At 41.6% G+C, this 25129-nt stretch overlaps 1 protein-coding gene across 1 annotated transcript; it reads left to right on the top strand.

Moving 5' to 3' along the window:
- Positions 1-24955, top strand: camk1gb (calcium/calmodulin-dependent protein kinase IGb). The gene is made up of 13 exons (XM_034173380.1): positions 1-150; positions 3649-3760; positions 8017-8142; positions 8253-8327; positions 8423-8561; positions 9456-9579; positions 9679-9754; positions 12784-12896; positions 12982-13060; positions 13451-13538; positions 15356-15705; positions 15799-15897; positions 24811-24955. Exons 1-12 carry the CDS (start codon positions 39-41, stop codon positions 15854-15856), a joined length of 1452 nt encoding a protein of 483 aa, XP_034029271.1. The 5' UTR covers positions 1-38; the 3' UTR covers positions 15857-15897; positions 24811-24955.
- Positions 24956-25129: the final 174 nt, after the last annotated feature.

The following is a 25129-nucleotide window of genomic DNA, read 5'->3' as shown; positions in this document are numbered from 1 at the left end:
GCGCGCGCGGCCCCGCCCCCTCCGCGCTCGCGCTCCACATGGATTCAGCCTGCGATTTGACAGCAGGTGTTAATATCTCTGAGCCCCCAGACGTCGCTGGGCTTTTGGCAGGAGAGTCAGAGCAGAGCTGCTGCGGCGCCGAGTCTCTCGGTGAGTCTGAAATCCCGCAAACACGCACATCTGCAGTTTGCTGCCTACTTTGTATTCTGCGCGTCAATCTGTGCAGATTTTAAACGCATTCCTCTTTTGCGTGGTCATATCTGGTCATCTTGCCGCAGAATGATCCGTGCGCGGGCGCCGCGCCTCCGTGCGTTTTATATTTATTTATTTTGCATGAATATTTTTGTTTATTGCAGAAGAAGGCGATCGTTTCTGCGCAGCGGTCTTGGGATCAGTGGCTGCTGCAGATCACATGTGGCGGACAGTATAATTTGTGTAAATGTTGCATCTTGAAGCTGGTGACGTCAGCGTGCATGTGTTCTTGTTATTGTTGTTGTGATCCGCGCGGCTGGAAAAAACAAACACGCGGCGTTTGTGCGACCTGATGACTGTCAGAGCAAACAGGGAAAATAAAGCTGCAACAACTTTAACTCTTATGTGAGGAAATACAGCAGAATCTCTCACATGTAATAGAGAAGAAAATAAAGGTGGAATTGTTCCTGCAAGTTTCCTCATCTGCTCTTTGTTTTCTGACCTTTTCTGGCGTCATGTTTGAGCATTTTCCGTTATTTTAGTTCTCCATTGTTTGTGTGAAAAACTAATCCTTTTATATAAGAGAAAAGAAGGAAGGAACCAGAAATAACCTGACTTAAAACGCTCCTTTAATCCTCCTCACGTCCTTTATACTAAAGGGGAACCTGCAGAGTGCATCCATCTGCCACAATTACACATGCATGTGCATGTTGGGATTCAAAACATTATTGCATTTTTTTAAGCAATAATTTCATTAACAGTCTGAATGTGTATTTTCACCACTGCATCATGATCTTCTTCTTTGTCTTTCGGCTGTTCCCGTTAGGGGTCGCCACAGCAGATCAATTGTTTCCATCTCACCCTGTCCTCTGTATCTTCCTCTGTCACACCAACCACCTGCATGTCCTCCCTCAGCACATCCATGAACCTCCTCTTTGGTCTCCCTCTTCTCTTCCTGCCTGGTGGCTCCATCCTCAGCATCCTTCTCCCTATATACCATGGGTCCCTCCTCTGCACATGTCCAAACCATCTCAATCTCGCCTCTCTGACTTTGTCTCCAAACCGTCCCACCTGAGCTGTCCCTCTGATATGTTCATTCCTAATCTTGTCCATTCTTGTCACTCCCAAAGAGAATCTCAACATCTTCAGCTCTGCCACCTCCAGCTCTGCCTCCTGTCTTTTTGTTAGTGCCACTGTCTCTAAACCATACAACATAGCTGGTCTCACTACTGTTTTGTAAACTTTCCCCTTCACTCTTGCTGATATTCTTCAGTCACAAATCACTCCTGCCACCTTTCTCCACCCACTCCACCCTGCCTGCACTCTCTTCTTCACCTCTCTACCACACTCTCCATTACTTTGAACAGTTGACCCCAAATATTTAAACTCATCTACTTTCATCACGTCTACTCCTTGTAACTGCACTATTCCACTGGGCTCCCTCTCATTCACACACATGTACTCAGTTTTGCTTCTGCTGACTTTCATTCCCCTTCTCTCCAAAGCATATCTCCACTTCTCCAGACTAGACTCAACTTGCTCTCTACTCTCACTACAGATCACAATGTCATCTGCAAACATCATAGTCCATGGGGACTCCTGTCTGATCTCATCTGTTAAACTGTCCATCACCACTGCAAACAAGAAAGGACTCAGAGCTGATCCTTGGTGTAATCCCACCTCCACCTTGAATGAGTCTGTCATTCCGACTGCGCGTCTCACCACTGTAACACTATTCTTGTACATGTCCTGCACTACCCTAACATACTTCTCTGCCACTCCAGACTTCCTCATACAATGCCACAACTCTTCTCTTGGCACCCTATCATAAGCTTTTTCTAAGTCTACAAACACACAATGTAACTCTTTCTGTCCTTCTCTGTACTTTTCCAACAGTATTCTCAGAGCAAACATTGCATCTGTAGTGCTCTTTCTCTGCATGAAACCATATTGCTGCTCACAGATCTTCACCTGTTTTCTAAGCCTAGCTTCTACTACTCTTTCCCATAACTTCATGCTGTAGCTGATCAGCTTTATGCCTCTGTAGTTACTGTAGCTCTGCACATTACCCTTGTTCTTGAAAATAGGAACCAGCACACTTCGTCTCCACTCCTCAGGCATCCTCTCACTTTCCAAGATTTTATTAAACAATCTGGTTAGAAACTCTACTGCCATCTCTCCTAGACATTTCCATGCCTCCATTGGAATGTCATCTGGACCAACTGCCTTTCCACTCTTCATCCTCTTCATAGCAGCCCTCACTTCTTCCTTGCTAATCTCTTTTACTTCCTGATTTACTCTCACCACATCATCCAGCCTTTTCTCTCCTCATTTTCTTTATTCATCAACTCACCACTGCATCATGATGCAGATCTAAAATCAAATCTGTCACCGGATGTGTGTAACTGACAGCTTTCATCAAGATCAGTGAAATATATTAAAATCTTCAACCAAATTAACTTTAGTGCAAGTATGTAAAAGAATTTAAAGAAATGATTCCGAATCTACATGTAAAACCTGATCAATGCCAACATTTAAAGGATTCTTACTCTTGACATTAGTGATTATGCCTCCACATTTAGGATCAAATGACTAGTTTGGTGAGGAAAATGATCAAAATGTCAGAAGTTCCCCATTTCTGTACATGAAAGTTCAAAATAAAAGACATGCAGATCTCAGTCAGTTTTAAAGTTGAGTGGAGACGAGCTGCGGAAACATAACCTCTTCAAATATCAAAATAAATAAATTAGTAAATCACAATTTTCTCATTGAAAAGTAAAGATTTGTTGAAACATTTTGCGAAAATTCATCAAAATGTGGTGATGATGGGTGGGGGATCCCAAAAAAACTATAAATATTACACTGAGTTGTGGTCAACACTCAATTTTAATGAACTCTTCCTCTTCGGAGTAGTTATTAATACACTATGTGACAAAACTCCAAATATCCAGAGAACAGAAAAAAAAACATTTTGCACACTAAGTGATGTGAAGTTGTATGAAATAATGCAGCAGACTCTGATATCTGAATGAATTCTAATCCTCTTTATGCAAGTCATTTTTTTCTGCATTAAAAAAAGAACACTATTCTTGCACATTCATATCACATGGATTGTGTCTGCGTGCTGGGTTTGGGCCGCTGCACCGCCCTGTGTGCACCTGGCTGCAGGGATTAGTGCCCTCACCTTCAGTGTGCCAGATGCCACGTCACGTCTGCGTCCTCCAGCAGACAGTCTGAGCAGTGCTGTAGACAAACCACCTTCATACCTGATTCAATAATCCCAGTAGAATTATGATTATGATGACACGGGAGTCTGGACATTAACACGGGATTGTCAGGAGCCTTGTTGTCCCCGAATGAAGCAGCCTCCTCTGAAAAAGGGGCATTGTGGAGCTTCAGTTGTTGGTGACTTTTGTTCTTGTGTCTTTTCTTTCTGCTCGATCCGGATCGTGCCAGAATTCCCTGTTGAAGCTGCTGCAGACATGGGTCGCCAGGAGGCCGACTACGTGTGGAAGAAGAGCACTGAAAACATTCAAGAAGTTTTTGAGTTCGTGGAGGAGTTGGGATCGTAAGTACACGCAGCACCAGTTGACTCATTAAATCCAAATGTTAATTTGATGCACTCCATCTTAAATTTTGTCAGTAATACATATTTATGCTGTTGTGGTACTTGGACAAGATAGTCCTCTGAATCCAGGACAGATTACTGGTTTAATTGGATTACTGTGAGGAGACCTACTTTACTGAAGCCTTAGACATCAAGATGCTCTGGCACATAGTTTCGTCATGATGCCTCAATCATCTTAGCAGATCATTCACACGCAGACACAGAAGTAAAATAAACAAGAACCTGTGTACGTACCAACCAAAAACCATCCACATTATGTCTCAGCAACCACAGGTTTTACGGTCTTAATTCTGGATTTCCTCCTGCAAATTATTGATGACTGACTCCAAACACTGATCTGGAACAGGGGCGGCTCTAGCTTCATGTGCAGAGGGTGGGGGGAGGGGGGGAGTGACTTGGTTAGGCATGCCTTTTCCTGCACTCTGAGGCAGTCTGGGAAGTTAAATACTTGCTTTAGTCATTTTTAATGCACAATTTATTTATTTATTTAGTTTAAAGATTGGAAATCTTAAGAGGACTGTGACTTCTGTCAGATTTTCTGAACAGTGCACTGCAGAAGCTGTTTGTCCCTATCATATACAGTCATCTTGGGGGAGGTGATGGTCTAGAGGTTAAACGTTGGGCTTGAGACCAGAGGATCCTCGGTTCAAATCCCAGCCTGACCGGAAAATCACTAAGGTCCCTTGGGCAAGGTCGTTAATCCCCTAGTTGCTCCCGGTGTGTAGTAGGCTCCTTGTATGGCAGCACCCTGACATCGGGGTAAATGTGAGACATTATTGTAAAGTCAATCCCCTCTCTACATCTCTCACTGCTGGGCGGTGCTCAAGGCACCGAAAAGGAATGACTTAGTGTCAAGCTCGTGGTTCCTTATTATCACTTGCATTTTGAGGCAACGTTGGTGCCTGCAGTTTGACTGTGGTGCGTTTCTCTGATCATGTGCTGAAGACCCCATTGGCTGGAGAAGGCCAAGGGGATGTCAGCGGTTCACCTGGCTGCAGCAGGGAGATGATTTAGTTCTGAGAGGTAGGGATGGACCAGTTGCATGCCTGGGTGGTTGCCATCCAGGCATGCAAATGGTTCTGTCATGTCATGAATGTGGCAACACGTGCACTCCTCTTTGTTTCCATTCCCACACAGCTGAAGACCATGTGGAGACCCACCACATCTGACTTCAACCAATAAAAGTTTTTATTATTATTATTATTATTTTTTTAGTAAAGGTTCAGCTGCACATTTTCAAGTGGCCTTTCACTGTGACCCGTCCAAGGCACATCTGTGCAATAATCCTGCTGCTTAATCAGCATCTTGATGGGTCACACCAGCCAGGTGGGTGGATTATCTCGACAAACTGCTCACGAACACAGACCTCTAACAAATTTGTATGAGCAAAATTTATTTCAACTCTTTAAAAATGGGAGTGGAAAAAGAAAGTGTTGCATTTATATTTTTGTTCAGTGCGCACGCTGGGCCTCTGGGTCTGTGCAGGACTCGGTTCTTCATCTTCTTCTCAGCTGGAATCTACGTCAGTTGATTTCTCAAGGGTCACAATTAACTTTCTGGCGAGGAAAATGAGTTCTGGTAACCAAGGAGACCTCCATGCTGATGCTGCTCTCCAGCTTGCCTCAATTTAAGCCCCGTGCACGTCTGTGACAACCTGCAACACGTGCAACAGCATGCATATAAAGAGGGAAGCTGGAAGAACATCACTGTTGTGTTGTTAGAGGAAGAACATTAAGGGTAGAGCAGGCTTTTACTCATTCTGTGCCGCCTCCTCTCTGACGAGTGCAGGTTTCTCCTCTGCCTGTGTGACCTCTGTGACCTGGAACATGTTGTTCCATCGATCCTTCCACACATGCTCACTTTGACTTTTGTGCCTAGAGCCCACAAGCCGCCAGTTTCCATTGCATCATGGATAAAGGGCCTAATCCTCCTGGTAGAACAACTATTTCTAGACCTGGCTGAGGACAACATGGTGACACCGTGGAGAAACAATAAGCCTCTGCTACTTTTACTTTTGTTGATATGTGACTGGTTAATCCACTTAGATCTTTAATTGCTCTTAATTGGCCCTGTGAAGATTTCTATTTTTGCTGGATGCTATTGGGATTAACCTCTATTCCTGTATGGCAGAATGATGCAAGGAGAAACAACGCAGCTTCAAATATGGGACACTTTGTGTTTATTGAAATCTATATGAACATATAAGATGAGATTAAATATTTTCAGGCCTAATTCAGAATGTTTAGAAGTACAATGGTAAGAATATTTCATGAGGTGAAAGATGGAATGAATGGAACATTCCATCTTTCACCTCATGAAATATTCTTACCATTGCAAGAATGAAAAAAACATTCATTATTTGTTTTTAGTAATGCATAAAATAATATAATTACCATTACAAGAATAAAAACAATTCATTATTTGTTTTGTATAATGCCTAAAATAATATTCTTGCCATTGCACAAATGAAAAAACATTCATTATTTGTTTTATATAACACCTAAAATAGATTGTCATTTCATATTTTATTAATTTATAAACAAGCTCCTACAATGTCCACCAAAGCTTGGTAGCGAGACTGAGATGCCCTGTCTCACCCAGGTATCATCTAACAGAGCCTGCTGTGCCCCAAATGGCAGAATTAGTTGAGTTAGCCTGGTGACTTTTTTTTCCTCCACATGCCAAAATGAGAACACGCAACTTTCCAGTGCTGTTCTGTTACATCAAGACCGAGTGTGAGCGACCTTACGAGCTGTGGATGATTGATGATTGTAGGGCACAGGACGGGGCGCATTAACAAAATGTTGTTAGGATCCTTAACATCACTTGGTGTGTTGCACCCTCTGTGCTTTTAGTCCGTGGGCTAGGGTGGGTTACCGTGCACCCCCCCAGGACTCATTGCCATTGGTGTTTTTTGATGCTCTAGGGTATATAAAAGAAGACTAAAGACGTTAACAGTGAAAATTTTGGGATGCAACCACCCTTCTGATAGACATTCTAGAGTAACCCTCAAGAGATTACCCAAAAATGCAAAAATGTATGTTTTTTTAAACCTAACATTGTAGCTTCCTCATACCTTTATTGTTAACAGCAGGGAAAAAAATGCTGATTTGCCTCTATGTGGACACCTTTTGGATGTACAAAACAACAAACTAAATTTAAAAATCTCATCTACTTAAGACACAGTAGATGTTTTACAAAATACTGTCTATTCGTTAACTTATAGTTGCAGTTTTGACAAAAATATAACCCAAAAGTTTTTATAATAGTTTACTGTAAAAACCAGAATGTGGGTGTGGTTTGCATATTGGCTGTAAATGTGTCAAAATACATCACAGGAAAGTCATTGATGGCTTAAATTGTTCCCAAGACATTGTACTCAAGACCTAAAGTCAATAAAATTCCAAATTGTAGGTACAAGTAGCTGCCAAAAAACTTTTGGGTTATATTTTTGTCAAAACTGCAACTATAAGCTAACGAATAGACAGTATTTTGTAAAACAGCTACTGTGTCTTAAGTAGATGAGATTTTTAAGTTTAGTTTGTTGTTTTGTACATCCAAAAGGTGTCCACATAGAGGCAAATCAACATTTTTTTTCCTGCTGTTAACAATAAAGGTATGAGGAAGCTACAATGTTAGGTTTAAAAAAACACACATTTTTGCATTTTTGGGTAATCTCTTGAGGGTTACTCTAGAATTTCTATCAGAAGGGTGGTTGCATCCCAAAATTTTCACTGTTAACATCTTTAGTCTTCTTTTATATACCCTAGAGCATCAAAAAACACCAATGGCGATGAGTCCTGGGGGGGGGGGGGGGGGGGGGTGCACGGTAACCCACCCTAGCCCACGGACTATTTGCATTTTGCAGCATAGCTGGAAGCCCTAACGTGGGGGGGGGGGGGGGGGGGGTCGTGGAATCAGCGGCTGCTCCCCTGTACGCTGTCTACTGGTTACTAGTGCAGTTTGAAAATCTGTGTTTTAGTGAAATGGAAGATCATACATATTGCTTATCACAAAAGACAGCAATTCAACTTCACTGCTAGATGGCACTAAATCCTACATACTGTTGCTAGATTCTTGCATTTTACTTAAAATGCAACAATTTTATGAGAGAATTTTGTGTTTGTGTGATGTTTCAAAGCAATTATCCAGCATGTCATCAGCAACTGATGTCATCGATGTGTGTTCATTGGCAGCGGTGCCTTCTCAGAGGTTTACATGGTGAAGGAGAAGACGACAGGAAAGATGTTTGCCATGAAGTGTGTGAAAAAGAAACAGAAGAGGGACATCAATCTGGAGAATGAAATTGCTGTGTTGAGAAGGTAAAATCAGCTCCCCTTACAGGGCTTCATCAAACTGTTGTTTATGTTCAATACACTTATATTTACCGCTGATGTCACAATGAAAGTGGCTTCTTGTTCTTCCTGGACAGGATCAAACACGAGAATGTTATTGGAATGGAGGATTTCTATGAAAGTCGAACCCATTACTATCTTATCATGGAGCTGTGAGTTTGGCAGTTTGGCAAGACGAGCAAACTAAAAGGTTTTTGTTAAGTGGGGTTCAAGGCAGGTTAATGGGGCCCTTTTTTTTTTTTTGCAGTGTTTCAGGCGGTGAGCTCTTTGACCGTATTCTGGACCGGGGGATGTACTCGGAGCAGGATGCCAGCAGAGTCATTCAGCAGGTGTTGCACGCTGTCGCGTACCTGCACCAGAACGGCATTGTGCACCGTGACCTCAAGGTAGGCAGTGGACCGATAAGCAGAAATGGTGACAAAGGTCAGTTTCAGTTGTTTAGTCCCTTAAGTGGTACAAAAAACCTGCTTATGTCCTATAGTTCCTGACATATGGTCAATAATGTCTTTTAGAAGATTGTTTGAACTTGAACTTGACCTGAGATCGTTACTACACCTGTGTTGCAAGAGAATTGCCCACTAAGTTTTATTGAAATTGCTCTTTGTATTTTGAAGATATTTCTGGTACGGCCTTTAAAATAATGCCTGTCCTCTTCACAGTGAGGTTAATCTCTGATGCTATCACCGTGTGCATCTCCATATTAAAAGGACATATGATGAGGATAAACTGACTGAAATTTGCTCATAGCTGATGCATCAGACCAAATCAAAAAAGCAACTTTGATTTGTTTATGCACTATCCTATAGAGTGCCTTAATTGAGATTGACTGAGTGCCTCAATTAAGGCACTGTACTAGCCTATAAACCTGCCTGCCACCTGCTGGACATGAATGGTATTGTTGCAGGGAATAGTTTTATCTTCACACGCATGATGGGCATTAAGAGCAGGTGTGGTTAAAGTTGCATTTACTGTTGCTTCAAATTATCTTATTTATTGGTCCCTCTATTATTGTTATTATTATTTCCTTATTTATTTCATGCTTTTACATGTTTAATATGCCGATGCAAATCTGAGAGACTCTGAGGGTTTTGCACGTTATTGAGCTTTAGTTTTTAAATGATGCAAAGGGACACAGAGCTCACCGTATTATTATTATTATTATTATTATTATTATTATTATTCATAAATCTGCAGGACTTTTTCATTTAGCGCTCATGTTTATTTTACAGCAGTGATACATTTAAATTGTTAATGATTAATGTCTTTCTGTCCCCATGCAGCCAGAGAACATTCTGTACTACAGCCAGGATGAGAACTCCAAAATCATGATCAGTGACTTTGGACTGTCCAAGATGGTCGATAACGGCATCATGTCGACAGCCTGCGGCACACCGGGATATGTAGGTAAGGAAACGCACCTGTGCAGAAAACAATCCTGCATATAAAAACAGACCTGATTAGTGGTGTCACCGACAGTTTGATATTTTGATTCTCCACTTTCAGCACCTGAAGTTTTGGCACAGAAACCTTACAGCAACGCAGTGGACTGCTGGTCTATTGGCGTTATCACCTACATCCTGTGAGTATCATCGCCGCCTGTGTGCACACACAACATCACCAGTAATTAGGCTCAAAATGATTATGATTGGTTGAGCTTTACTGTTTGTATTTTTTATGTTTTAGTTAATGGGCCAAGCAGGCTAAGGTGAAGAAACAAGACTTACAATCCAGCCTCAGTAGAACACAAAACACAAAATGTACGGTGGCCATCCCTGGTTGGCAGTGGTCAACATTTAAAAATGCTATAATCATACTGATTAGTATACCGCATTATTTTTCTGATCATATATATTCCAAAAAAGGATACAGTTTGGACTGTCTACGACTGAATGTTATGAGGGAAAAAACAGAGATTGTGATTCCCTGTAAGTTATCACCTTACAGGGTCACAGGACGTAGAATCCAATGGCATCAACCTTTTTTGACCATTACTTTGGAAACCAAATATTCAACATGATCAAAACTATTTCATTTATTAATCCCACTAGCTCAACCAATAACTTGAAGACTTTTTTTTTTTTTTTTTACCTAAAATAAAGCAACTTTAACTTTTGACTACTTTACAAGCTGAAATTGACCATTTTTTGTTCTAAAACATTCAGTCATAGATGATATAAAATATCTCTTTTTGGAATCTTTAGTCAAATAAACTGGTATAACCTTTCAATATGATATAAGCATTTTTAAATGTTGACACTTGTGTAATCCTTCACTGACCCCCAGCTTGCATTATAGCTGCTACTCTCTGATGGCCACCATACATTGTTGTGTCGACTGTGGTATACTGAGGCTGGGTTCTAAGTGTTGTTTAGTCACCTGAAGTGGTACCGTTTAGGTCCAAATTGGCTTCAGACTCACTGACCATTAAACGGTTGTTGATCTGATTTATTTAGCACAAAATAAAACTCATACAAAATAATGTATATACAATAAACAACAAAAGAGAGAGAAAGAGAAGAAAAAATACAATATACGAGGTCTGTTAGAAAAGTATCGGACCTTTTTATTTTTTGCAAAAACCTGGTGGATTTGAATCACGTGTGCTTGCATGAGCAAACCTTGAACCTTCGTGCACATGCGTGAACTTTTTCACACCTGTCGATTGCATCATTTTCTGGTAAGTGGCCTTTGTGTGAGGACGTGTGCAGTGCGCTCGGTGGATTTTCATTTCAAGGAAAAAGACGGAACAACTGGAGCAGCGCCGCATCAAATTTTGCCAGAAACTGGGCGACAGCCAGGTGGAAACCATTCGGATGATTCAGACGGCTTTCGGTGACTTTTCAGTCGTGTGACTATCCGAGAAATTGTGGAAGAGGTGGGCATGTCACAGCATGTCCTGTGAGACTTCAACCCGGAGGCGCTTTTGCTCCGCCGTCAGCAGCAGCATGAATTTCACCGCCACTCTTTTCATGACCAAATCTTCTGTCACAGTGGAATGTACCGAAAAAGTGCTGATGTCCACCTCTTCCGCAATTTCTCGGACAGTCACACGATGGTCCTGCATCACCACAGCGTTCACTTTGGAAATGATCTAGTCATTTCAGCATGTTGATGGCCGACCGGAGCGCAGCACGCTCTCCACCGTTGTGCGGATGTCTTTGAAGCATCGTCACCGAAAGCCGTCTGAATCTTCCGAATGGTTTCCACCTGGCTGTCGCCCAGTTTCTGGCATAATTTGATGCGGCGCTGCTCCAGTCGTTCCGTCTTTTTCCTTGAAATGAAAATCCGCCGAGCGCACTACACACGTCCTCACACAAAGGCAGCTTACCAGCAAATGACGCAATCGACAGGCGTGAAAAAGTTCACACATGCGCACGAAGGTTCAAGGTTTGCTCATGCAAGCACACGTGATTCAAATCCATCAGGTTTTTGCAAAAAATAAAAAGGTCCGATACTTTTCTAACAGACCTCGTAAGTAATGTGCAAGGGAGTGGTGGAAGCCAAAAAGGCTTATAGAGAATCCAGATTATAACAAATCATTGTAAATACACCTGCAGAATCTTCGCTTTTAGTCCACTTTTATACGTATATAAGGTGATAGATGGATTCACAAGATGTACATTATCATTCCAAGATTTAACACCATGATATCTGATGTGATGCTGATGACGAGTCGCTCTATGCAAAGATAAATGCAAATGTGCAGCCTGCCTGGTCGGATAATTATGAATTTGATGGTTATGCACAAAATAATATTTAATGAAGGAAGGCCACTTAATATCATAGAGAGCCCTGAAAACAAATGTACAGGTCAAGAAAATATTGATATGGAAAATATTTAAGAGCTGCAATTTAAAAAACAGGTGCACTTGGAGCACAAGGTTTGGAACGAGTAACTATTCGAGCAATTTGTTCTGTAGAAGAAATATTTTGTTTATATAAGTTGCAAAGGCACTTTCCCCATACAAAATTACAATAACCTAAATATGGATAAACAAAACTATAATATAATGTTAAAAGACATTTGTGATGTATTAAATATCTTATTTTGCTTACGATTCCTATTGACTTGGTTATTTTTTTACAAACATGATCAATATGTTCTCTCCAAGACAGTTTCTCATCTATCCACGCACCCAAAAAACATATAGATGAGACCCTTGATATTATTTCATTATCAATGCAAATTTGCATTACACCATGATTACATTATTTATTGCCAGCAAATAACATAAAATTAGACTTTTTATATTTAACGATAATCTATTGGCTTCGAATCAGGTTGAGTAATTACAAAGATCATCATTTAAAGTACTGACCAAACTATCAATATCTTTGCTGGAAATAAAAAGAGTAGTATCATCAGCAAACAACAAAGGGAATGTAGTAGTGGAAACAGATGCAAAATCATTAATATATATTATAAACAATAACGGTCCCAGAATTGAACCTTGAGGTACTCCACACTCTATACAATTGATATCTGAGTCCAGGTTTAGAGAAACATACTGTGTTCTTGTTTGTTGTGTTGTAGCAGCAGCAGTTTAATCTAAAATTATGCTTCTAATGTGGCTAAATGTGCTCCTTTTGTTCAACAAACAATTACAGCCTCTGTGGATATCCTCCTTTTTATGAGGAGACTGAATCACAACTCTTCTCCAAGATCATGAAGGCTCAGTACGAGTTTGACTCGCCCTTCTGGGACAACATATCTGAATCTGGTAAATGCGCACAGCCGTCGTGTGCTGCATCAACTCACACCCAGCACGAAATCAGGCCTGATGTTTGTCTCCTTCTTATCTGCAGCGAAGGATTTCATACGCAACATGATGCAGAAGAGCCCCAGCATGCGCTACAACACTGACCAAGCACTCCGACATCCCTGGTGAGTCGCGCAATAAAGGGGTTGTATTACACACACATTCAGCAAGCTAATACAGTTCACCGGGTGTCATGTTAAAGGTTTGTTTTTCTACTAAACTGCCCTGCTTTTCCCTATGATGTAGATGCTCAATGTACTTTACAGTGATGCCTCACATTCACACACTAATGTTAGCAATGCTGCCATGCAAAAGGCTCAACTGCACACTGGGAGCAATTTGAGGACTTTGCTGAAAGGATCTTGGTCTTTTTTTTTTGTCCAACAGGGAATCAAACAGAGGATCCACTGGCCATAACACCACTAACACCACTTATTTAACCTTCCCAAGGTGGCAGGTCTCTTGTGATTCTGGGATTAGCCTAAACCCATTCTGTTTTGTGGCTTGTTTTACAGGATTATTGGAAAGACGGCTCGGAGTCAGGACATCTATTATTCTGTCAGTGTTCAGATTCAGAAGAACTTTGTCAAGTCCAAGTGGAAGGTCAGTCCTCACTGATTTTTTTCTCTCAAAAATTCTTGAAAGGGTAGTTGTAAAACAGCTAACTGATCATCTGCAGAGGAATGGTCTATTTGAAGAGTTTCAGTCAGGTTTTAGAATTCATCATAGTACAGAAACAGCATTAGTGAAGGTTACAAATGATCTTCTTATGGCCTCGGACAGTGGACTCATCTCTGTGCTTGTTCTGTTAGACCTCAGTGCTGCTTTTGATACTGTTGACCATAAAATTTTATTACAGAGATTAGAGCATGCCATAGGTATTAAAGGCACTGCGCTGCGGTGGTTTGAATCATATTTGTCTAATAGATTACAATTTGTTCATGTAAATAGGGAATCTTCTTCACAGACTAAAGTTAATTATGGAGTTCCACAAGGTTCTGTGCTAGGACCAATTTTATTTACTTTATACATGCTTCCCTTAGGCAGTATTATTAGACGGTATTGCTTAAATTTTCATTGTTACGCAGATGATACCCAGCTTTATCTATCCATGAAGCCAGAGGACACACACCAATTAGCTAAACTGCAGGATTGTCTTACAGACATAAAGACATGGATGACCTCTAATTTCCTGCTTTTAAACTCAGATAAAACTGAAGTTATTGTACTTGGCCCCACAAATCTTAGAAACATGGTGTCTAACCAGATCCTTACTCTGGATGGCATTACCCTGACCTCTAGTAATACTGTGAGAAATCTTGGAGTCATTTTTGATCAGGATATGTCATTCAAAGCGCATATTAAACAAATATGTAGGACTGCTTTTTTGCATTTACGCAATATCTCTAAAATCAGAAAGGTCTTGTCTCAGAGTGATGCTGAAAAACTAATTCATGCATTTATTTCCTCTAGGCTGGACTATTGTAATTCATTATTATCAGGTTGTCCTAAAAGTTCCCTAAAAAGCCTTCAGTTAATTCAAAATGCTGCAGCTAGAGTACTGACGGGGACTAGAAGGAGAGAGCATATCTCACCCATATTGGCCTCTCTTCATTGGCTTCCTGTTAATTCTAGAATAGAATTTAAAATTCTTCTTCTTACTTATAAGGTTTTGAATAATCAGGTCCCATCTTATCTTAGGGACCTCGTAGTACCATATCACCCCAATAGAGCGCTTCGCTCTCAGACTGCAGGCTTACTTGTAGTTCCTAGGGTTTGTAAGAGTAGAATGGGAGGCAGAGCCTTCAGCTTTCAGGCTCCTCTCCTGTGGAACCAGCTCCCAATTCAGATCAGGGAGACAGACACCCTCTCTACTTTTAAGATTAGGCTTAAAACTTTCCTTTTTGCTAAAGCTTATAGTTAGGGCTGGATCAGGTGACCCTGAACCATCCCTTAGTTATGCTGCTATAGACGTAGACTGCTGGGGGGTTCCCATGATGCACTGTTTCTTTCTCTTTTTGCTCTGTATGCACCACTCTGCATTTAATCATTAGTGATCGATCTCTGCTCCCCTCCACAGCATGTCTTTTTCTTGGTTCTCTCCCTCAGCCCCAACCAGTCCCAGCAGAAGACTGCCCCTCCCTGAGCCTGGTTCTGCTGGAGGTTTCTTCCTGTTAAAAGGGAGTTTTTCCTTCCCACTGTAGCCAAGTGCTTGCTCACAGGGGGTCGTTTTGACCGTTGGGGTCTTACATAATTATTGTATGGCCTTGCCTTACAATATAAAGCGCCTTGGGGCAACTGTTTGTTGTGATTTGGCGCTATATAAAAAAATTGATTGAATTGATTGATTGACTGATTCCCTGGATCTGATGCAGTTGGTATGGTTTTTCTTTAAAGTGTAATCTATGTATGATTCACAGCAAGCCTACAATGCTGCTATAGCCATCAACCACATGAAGAAACTGCAGCAGGCTCACTCAGAACTGATCCTGAGACAGGCCACGGATCCAGACGTCAAGGCCATCGATGTGCCGTCCTCCGGACAACGCCACAAACATGCCAATCCGGACAAGAAAAACCCCAGAGTGGCGGCAGTCAAGGGGAACGTTAATGGCACAAATTACATATCTGTGGCCACGAGTCACGTGGAAGCGACGGGTCAACACAACACGCTGAAGGCCAGCTACAGCCACTGCAGTGCGCCACACACGCCTGCTATAGCTGAGCAGGGCAAGCACGTGTACCACTCAGAGCCCGCCAACCTCATCAGGTTCGTACCAACAACCATCTGGTGCTCTGACTTGACTTTTCACCAGCTCAGCAGGACTGATGGATGATGAAAGTGCTGTCTTTTATTTTTCAGTTATGCTAAAAACCAGAACGGTAAGACCGTCCACACCGGCGTGTGTTCAGTCATGTGAAGGCTGCAGGGACTTCATGCTGGAAAAATACATTTACCGTGGTAGGTTGATCCCGCCTGCAGTCATGACCACTGACACACACACAAACAAAATACTTGCACATCATATTTAAGTGGAAACGCATAACAAACTGCAACACTTGGCACCAGAACAACTTAAATTTATTTTGTCATTGATCCAAAGAGCCTTTGGAAGCCAACTAGAGGGATGGAATGCCATTATTTAAAAGGATTTTCCCACATCAATAGAAAATCTGTCACAGGTGTTCAGTTAGGTTGAGATCTGCTGACTGTGAATGCCACAATAATTATTATTATTTTTACCCAAGGCCATCAAATGTGGCCATCCAGCGGGTATGCGTTAGGCTTTGTGTCCGTCTGTGCTCAACATAAGTCCAGTCCTATTGCTGCCAGAGTCTTCAAATTCACAGGGAACAACATCCTTGGGATACAGACCTTGGACACATTCAAAGATGGCTAACCTTGACCTATTCTAAGAGATTAAAAAGTCAAATTCTGTTTCATGTTCTTGTGCAATGAATCATTCATCCATTTTTATTTATTTATTTATTTATTTTTTGGAGGGGCTGGGGTGACAGCCAATCAGAGTAGAGCGGCACTGTGATGTCATGGGCTGGTCTGTCTCTGGTGCTCCAAAAGAGTTTAGTTTATGTGTAAATATAACATGTTTCTCAGGGCTGGATCCAGAGTGAAAATCTGACAGATGCATTTTTGCCCAGTGATAAAATAAAAATCATACACGTCTTGTTATTCAATAATCTTCATTCTTTTATTTGTGTGCAACATACACTGTCACACTTCTTTTAATATATTTATTATACTTCGTGGACCATAGTGAACACTTCTTATTTGTATAAATATGATGTCCTTAAAAAAACAACACTATAACAAAAATTGACTGTAAACAGGACCAAATTTATTGCCAAAATCTTTCAATTATACTTGAATCTATATATGATTTTTTTTTCAATCAATCAATCAATCAATTTTTTTTTTATAGTGCCAAATCACAACAAACAGTTGCCCCAAGGCGCTTTATATTGTAAGGCAAGGCCATACAATAATTATGTAAAACCCCAACGGTCAAAACGACCCCCTGTGAGCAAGGACTTGGCTACAGTGGGAAGGAAAAACTCCCTTTTAACAGGAAGAAACCTCCAGCAGAACCAGGCTCAGGGAGGGGCAGTCTTCTGCTGGGACTGGTTGGGGCTGAGGGAGAGAACCAGGAAAAAGACATGCTGTGGAGGGGAGCAGAGATCGATCACTAATGATTAAATGCAGAGTGGTGCATACAGAGCAAAAAGAGAAAGAAAAAGTGCATCATGGGAACCCCCCAGCAGTCTACATCTATAGCAGCATAACTAAGGGATGGTTCAGGGTCAATTTTTTATCAATTTTCAATTGATAAAATCAACAAACGTATGACTGCATATATTCTTAATAATAATATATTGAGATACAGACAGTTCACAGAAGACATTTTCCATTGATACCAATCAAAATTAGAAACAGTCCAGCAGGTAACAATATTCATCAAGTCCATGACTAAATATACTAAAACAAATACATCACAATTGTGATATGTGTACAATTGTGATGTATTTGTTTTAGTATATTTCAATTTTGTTGTGATTTGGCACTTTATAAGCCGATTGAATTGAAATTGAACATTTTATTGAGTCTTAAAGTACATAAATATGAAATTGGTCACTGAATCCTTAAACTTTGAACATAATAAACTCTACATGGTGGATCCTTGATCTCTGGACATAAATAGGAATAAACAAAATCTGTAGTTTTTGTCAAAAGCATTTCTTTTCAGACATTATTGGCATGAATGTCTTTCCATATCTCTGAGCTGAGCTCTTACAGCTGACTGTGCTTCACTTCAGGATGTAATTTGTAGAAATACAGCACGTCTCATTTTGGGAGGAAAAAAACGTTTTAGTCGATTGTAGTTTCTTGTCTGTATTACAACGTATGGAAAGAGGTGTCATTTTATTTAAAGCAGCAATTCATTTTGAAGCAGAGAGCCGCACAGCGTTTGAAGGTGTGCCAACAGAACAGAGGACGATTCTCGTTTCTTGACTGCAACAAGACGAGTCCCACTTAGTGACTTTAATTCACACAAAAGTGACTCATGGTATTTTAATGGCTTTGAGAGGGGTTAAGAAGTGGACTTGCCGTTTCTGAAGAGCAGCGAATCAAAGAACCAACGAGCTAGTGGATGGACGCATTGCTTCAATGGTTCATGGTTCAAAGTGGAGTCGCGCTACACAGTTGATTACAGAGCCGCTGCAGACCAAACCCTGAATATCCGACTTTATTTGTACGTGCGTATGACTCTGAAACTGGGAAAAATCTGTATAATTTACGGACTATAGGTTGACATGAAAAAAGCTTTAGCAAAAAGGAAAGTTTTAAGCCTAATCTTAAAAGTAGAGAGGGTGTCTGTGTTATATGGCTGGGGGGGCCTGGCTGCCGGTTTGTTTGTCTTTTGGTTTCCTCCCAGGTGGCGTGCGTTTGGGACTGAGTGGCTGTGTTGCTGAGGCTGTCAGGACCTCACCCTGATCACCTGCGACTCGTCAGGACTCACAGCTGTGGTGCATCTGGATGGATTGGAACATGTTGGCATTTAAGTCTGGAGTGCACAGTGTGTATTTGCCAGAGACTCGACCTTGTGACCAGACGGGTGAGATCGTCGTCTCGGGAGCCATCTCATCAGCAGCGGATGCTGAGAACGTCCAGGTTTGATGCACAGTCTGTGAAAGAGGAGGGGGTGAGGTTTCACACTCGTCAGCACACTTCCTGAGGTACGTTAGATTTTGTGACTAACAGTTATACAGTCAGTAAATGTGGTGTCCCTCACACCTTTTTATATTGAGCTGTTTGTTAGTCATGTATCAGCTTCCACTGCAGTGGAGTTTTGTGAACTGGATGTTCCATGCCTGCAGGTTGGGAAGCTGATCAGTAATCAAGCCAGGAAGTGTTTGCTGTTTGTACACCTTTAAGTGTTCTCTCTGTGTGTAGAGTGTGGACTCACATAATGGTTCCTTCTTTCACAGACTTGGTTGTTGAGGCCCTCTGGGGGGTGTTGGTCCCTACATGTCGTTTGGGGGGGAGGAGGGGGGGTATTTTAGCATTTTTGTTTGTAAACTCAAGTTTGGGTTTTTCTTTTCTCCCCTTCCCTGGGGTTTGATGGAACGGTCCTCTGGGGAGGGGGGGGGGGGGGGTGTTTTAGTATTTTTATTTGTAAGCTCAAGTTTGGGTTTTTCTTTTCTCCCCTTCCCTGGGGTTTGATGGGACGGTCCCCTGGGGAGGGGGGGGGTGTTTTGGTTGGTGTTTTGTTTTATGACTAATTACACATGTTTGGATAAAGGCTGGCCGCACAGGTGTAAGAACTCCTGGCCACACCTGTGCTAAGAGACTGTCAGAAACAAGGGCAAAGATGCAGCCAGTTCAACCAGTCTGTTGGAGGATGAAAGCAGACGCGGTTTCCAGCCATGGTCCCTGGAGGGGGGTGTTTCTCCTGGGCCAGGTGTGTGTGGTCGCCGGGAGGCTTCCCGTGAGGGTGGGGTACTGTTATATGGCTGGGGGGGCCTGGCTGCCGGTTTGTTTCTGTTTTTTGGTTTTCCTCCCAGGTGGCGTGCGTTTGGGACTGAGTGGCTGTGTTGCTGAGGCTGTCAGGACCTCACCCTGATCACCTGCGACTCATCAGGACTCACAGCTGTGGTGCATCTGGATGGATTGGAACATGTTGGCATTTAAGTCTGGAGTGCACAGTGTGTATTTGCCAGAGACTCGACCTTGTGACCAGACGGGTGAGATCGTCGTCTCGGGAGCCATCTCATCAGCAGCGGATGCTGAGAACGTCCAGGTTTGATGCACAGTCTGTGAAAGAGGAGGGGGTGAGGTTTCACACTCGTCAGCACACTTCCTGAGGTACGTTAGATTTTGTGACTAACAGTTATACAGTCAGTAAATGTGGTGTCCCTCACACCTTTTTATATTGAGCTGTTTGTTAGTCATGTATCAGCTTCCACTGCAGTGGAGTTTTGTGAACTGGATGTTCCATGCCTGCAGGTTGGGAAGCTGATCAGTAATCAAGCCAGGAAGTGTTTTGCTGTTTGTACACCTTTAAGTGTTCTCTCTGTGTGTAGAGTGTGGACTCACATAATGGTTCCTTCTTTCACAGACTCGGTTGTTGCGGCCACCTGGGGGGTGTCGGCGGGGTCCTTGGGTCCGAAACAGCTTCTGGCTCCGGACCGTTAGCGCTGCTGGGAGCGCACCACGCCAGACCGCACTTTTTATTATATTATCACTGTTATGTATTAAATTCAGTTAGCCTTTGTACCGTGCTCTGCTTATTTCATACTGGGTCCTTCAAACGCTGGTCGGTTCTCCGAGCTGCGTCCGACACATAACAGTCTGTCTCCCTGATCCGAATTGGGAGCTGGTTCCACAGGAGAGGAGCCTGAAAGCTGAAGACTCTGCCTCCCATTCTACTGTTACAAACCCTAGGAACTACAAGTAAGCCTGCAGTCTGAGAGCGAAGCACTCTATTGGGGTGATATGGTACTATGAGGTCCCTAAGATAAGATGGGACCTGATTATTCAAAACCTTATAAGTAAGAAGAAGAATTTTAAATTCTATTCTAGAAATAACAGGAAGCCAATGAAGAGAGGCCAATATGGGTGAGATATGCTCTCTCCTTCTAGTCCCCGTCAGTACTCTAGCTGCAGCATTTTGAATTAACTGAAGGCTTTTTAGGGAACTTTTAGGACAACCTAATAATAATGAATTACAATAGTCCAGCCTAGAGGAAATAAATGCATGAATTAGTTTTTCAGCATCACTCTGAGAAAATACCTTTCTAATTTTAGAGATATTGCGCAAATGCAAAAAAGCAGTCCTACATATTTGTTTAATATGCGCACTGAATGACATATCCTGATCAAAAATGACTCCAAGATTTCTCACAGTATTACTAGAGGTCAGGGTAATGCCATCCAGATTAAGGATCTGGTTAGACACCATGTTTCTAAGATTTGTGGGGCCAAGTACAATAACTTCAGTTTTATCTGAGTTTAAAAGCAGGAATTTAGAGGTCATCCATGTCTTTATGTCTGTAAGACAATCCTGCAGTTTACCTAATTGGTGTGTGTTCTCTGGCTTCATGGATAGATAAAGCTGGGTATCATCTGCGTAACAATGAAAATTTAAGCAATGCTGTCTAATAATACTGCCTAAGGGAAACATGTATAAAGTAAATAAAATTGGTCCTAGCACAGAACCTTGTGGAACTCCATAATCAACCTTAGTCTGTGAAGAAGACTCCCCATTTACATGAACAAATTGTAATCTATTAGATAAATATGATTCAAACCACCGCAGCGCAGTGCCTTTAATACCTATGGCATGCTCTAATCTCTGTAATAAAATTTTATGGTCAGCAGTATCAAAAGCAGCACTGAGGTCTAACAGAACAAGCACAGAGATGAGTCCACTGTCTGAGGCCATAAGAAGATCATTTGTAACCTTCACTAATGCTGTTTCTGTACTATGATGAATTCTAAAACCTGACTGAAACTCTTCAAATAGACCATTCCTCTGCAGATGATCAGTTAGCTGTTTTACAACTACCCTTTCAAGAATTTTTGAGAGAAAAGGAAGGTTGGAGATTGGCCTATAATTAGCTAAGATAGCTGGGTCAAGTGATGGCTTTTTAAGTAATGGTTTAATTACTGCCATCTTAAAAGCCTGTGGTACATAGCCAACTAATAAAGACAGATTGATCATATTTAAGACCGGAGCATTAATTAATGGTAGGGCTTCCTTGAGCAGCCTGGTAGGAATGGGGTCTAATAGACATGAAAATAACTCAGAACAATCGGAGAGAAAGAGTCTAACCAAATACTGGCATCACTGAAAGCAGCCAAAGATAACGATATGTATTTGGGATGGTTATGAGTAATTTTTCTCTAATAGTTAAAATTTTATTAGCAAAGAAAGTCATGAAGTCATTACTAGTTAAAGTTAATGGAATACTTGGCTCAATAGAGCTCTGACTCTTTGTCAGCCTGGCTACAGTGCTGAAAAGAAACCTGGGGTTGTTCTTATTTTCTTCAATTAGTGATGAGTAGTAAGATGTCCTAGCTTTACGAAGGGCTTTTTTATAGAGCAACAGACTCTTTTTCCAGGCTAAGTGAAGATCTTCTAAATTAGTGAGACGCCATTTCCTCTCCAACTTACGGGTTATCTGCTTTAAGCTGCGAGTTTGTGAGTTATACCATGGAGTCAGGCACTTCTGATTTAAGGCTCTCTTTTTCAGAGGAGCTACAGCATCCAAAGTTGTCTTCAATGAGGATGTAAAACTATTGACGAGATACTCTATCTCACTCACAGAGTTTAGGTAGCTACTCTGCACTGTGTTGGTATATGGCATTAGAGAACATAAAGAAGGAATCATATCCTTAAACCTAGTTACAGCGCTTTCTGAAAGACTTCTAGTGTAATGAAACTTATTCCCTACTGCTGGGTAGTCCATCAGAGTAAATGTAAATGTTATTAAGAAATGATCAGACAGAAGGGAGTTTACAGGGAATACTGTTAAGTCTTCAATTTCCATACCATAAGTCAGAACAAGATCTAAAATATGATTAAAGTGGTGGGTGGACTCATTTACATTTTGAGCAAAGCCAATTGAGTCTAATAATAGATTAAATGCAGTGTTGAGGCTGTCATTCTCAGCATCTGTGTGGATGTTAAAATCGCCCACTATAATTATCTTATCTGAGCTAAGCACTAAGTCAGACAAAAGGTCTGAAAATTCACAGAGAAACTCACAGTAACGACCAGGAGGACGATAGATAATAACAAATAAAACTGTTTTTTGGGACTTCCAATTTGGATGGACAAGACTAAGAGTCAAGCTTTCAAATGAATTAAAGCTCTGTCTGGGTTTTGGATTAATTAATAAGCTGGAGTGGAAGATTGCTGCTAATCCTCCACCTTGGCCCGTGCTACGAGCGTTCTGGCAGTTAGTGTGACTCGGGGGTGTTGACTCATTTAAACTAACATATTCATCCTGCTGTAACCAGGTTTCTGTAAGGCAGAATAAATCAATATGTTGATCAATTATTATATCATTTACTAACAAGGACTTAGAAGAGAGAGACCTAATGTTTAATAGACCACATTTAACTGTTTTAGTCTGTGGTGCAGTTGAAGGTGCTATATTATTTTTTCTTTTTGAATTTTTATGCTTAAATAGATTTTTGCTGGTTATTGGTAGTCTGGGAGCAGGCACCGTCTCTACGGGGATGGGGTAATGAGGGGATGGCAGGGGAAGAGAAGCTGCAGAGAGGTGTGTAAGACTACAACTCTGCTTCCTGGTCCCAACCCTGGATAGTCACGGTTTGGAGGATTTAAGAAAATTGGCCAGATTTCTAGAAATGAGAGCTGCTCCATCCAAAGTGGGATGGATGCCGTCTCTCCTAACAAGACCAGGTTTTCCCCAGAAGCTTTGCCAATTATGAAGCCCAACTCATTTTTTGGACACCACTCAGACAGCCAGCAATTCAAGGAGAACATGCGGCTTAACATGCCACTCCCGGTCCGATTGGGGAGGGGCCCAGAGAAAACTACAGAGTCCGACAATGTTTTTGCAAAGTTACACACCGATTCAATGTTAATTTTAGTGACCCCCGATTGGCGTAATCGGGTGTCATTACTGCCGACGTGAATTACAATCTTAACAAATTTACGCTTAGCCTTAGCCAGCAGTTTCAAATTTCCTTCAATGTCACCTGCTCTGGCCCCCGGAAGACAATTGACTATGGTTGCTGATGTCGCTAACTTCACATTTCTCAAAACAGAGTCGCCAATAACCAGAGTTTGATGTCTATCTCGGCTTTCAGTGCTTACCAGTCCAGTAAGTATCAGTGAAATTGTGGAGAGCTGGACATGTCCAAACTTGTGCTCTGACACGCCGAAACAGAGGTGTTCCTTTGTCTCACTTCCAAAGCGAATTGGTCTTGACGCGCAAAGCCTCCGCGCTGCTTTCCATGACAAAATCTCTTGTTAAAAGTGAAATCTGCTGGAAAATGTGATAACCAGAGAAAGAGCACATGACGGTTTCGTATCCACAGAGCCATCAGCTTAGAAATGGTCCGGTGGCTTGTGCCGCGTCGTTGCAGTTCGGAGCGCGGCGCGCTGAGCGTCCTTAAAGGGGTCCTTAAAGCTGTACTAATAGACCTTATTCTCTGTGAAGCCCGTAAAATTTTCACTGAAAGCCAGATAAATTTTTCGAATAGTTTCCAGGTACCAGTCTCTAACAGCTTCTGAAAAAATTCTGATGGAAAAAAAACCCAAATCATTCCGCCATTTCCAGACAATGAAAATCCGACGACAGGGCGGGACCACTCCTTCCACAAGGCGTGCTCACAGGCGAATGACGTCACTGACAGGCGTGGAAAAACTCACGCATGCACACAAGGGTTCAAGCTTGTCTGACGTGAAAACATATGAATCAAATCCGTACAGTTAAAAAAAAATAAAAAAGGTACGATACTTTATGGACAGACCTCGTGTGTATATATATATATATATATATATATATATATATATATATATATACACACACACACACTTTGCACTGGGATACCAATTAAACAACTGCAAATTATAAAGAAGATAATGCTCATACGGCTAAGGGTATTTTAGAATTGCGTTATGTTATTACTTTACTTTAGCTGTACATACATAGTACTGTACAAATGCTTTAAGCACATTTCATGTGTTCACATATGAAATTTAAATACAGAAAACTGATAATTTTCTAATGTGTGTATGTGTGTGATGATGATTACATCAAAAGAATGTCAAAACAAAGCTTGACATTTTACTCTTCGGTGTGTTTCTGCCCTCTGCAGGTCAGTCTTGGTCTGCAGATGCAGCTTCGAGCTGCACTGTGCTGAGGATGATATGTGGTTTGGACCACCAGACCACTGTGACCTGTGAGGGTTCCGTGGGATTGTTCATTTTGGAACGTGTGCCTCTGCAGTTTTTCGACAGCCAGAAAGAAGCTCACAGTCACACATGCTCAAAGATACACCTTCACTCAAAAAGTAAACATTTTGCACATTACTGGAGGAACAGTTCATGTTCAGTTTCACAGTGATGGAACAAAGCATCTGAGTGGAAACAGCTGATTTTTGATGAGTTTATTTTTGTCAGTAGAATTATAATCAC

The sequence above is a fragment of the Thalassophryne amazonica genome, chromosome 6, assembly GCF_902500255.1.
Source record: "Thalassophryne amazonica chromosome 6, fThaAma1.1, whole genome shotgun sequence".
NCBI classification, from domain to species: domain Eukaryota; kingdom Metazoa; phylum Chordata; class Actinopteri; order Batrachoidiformes; family Batrachoididae; genus Thalassophryne; species Thalassophryne amazonica.
Note: the sequence above shows the minus strand (reverse complement) of the source record. Positions and strands in the feature narration are given on the sequence as shown.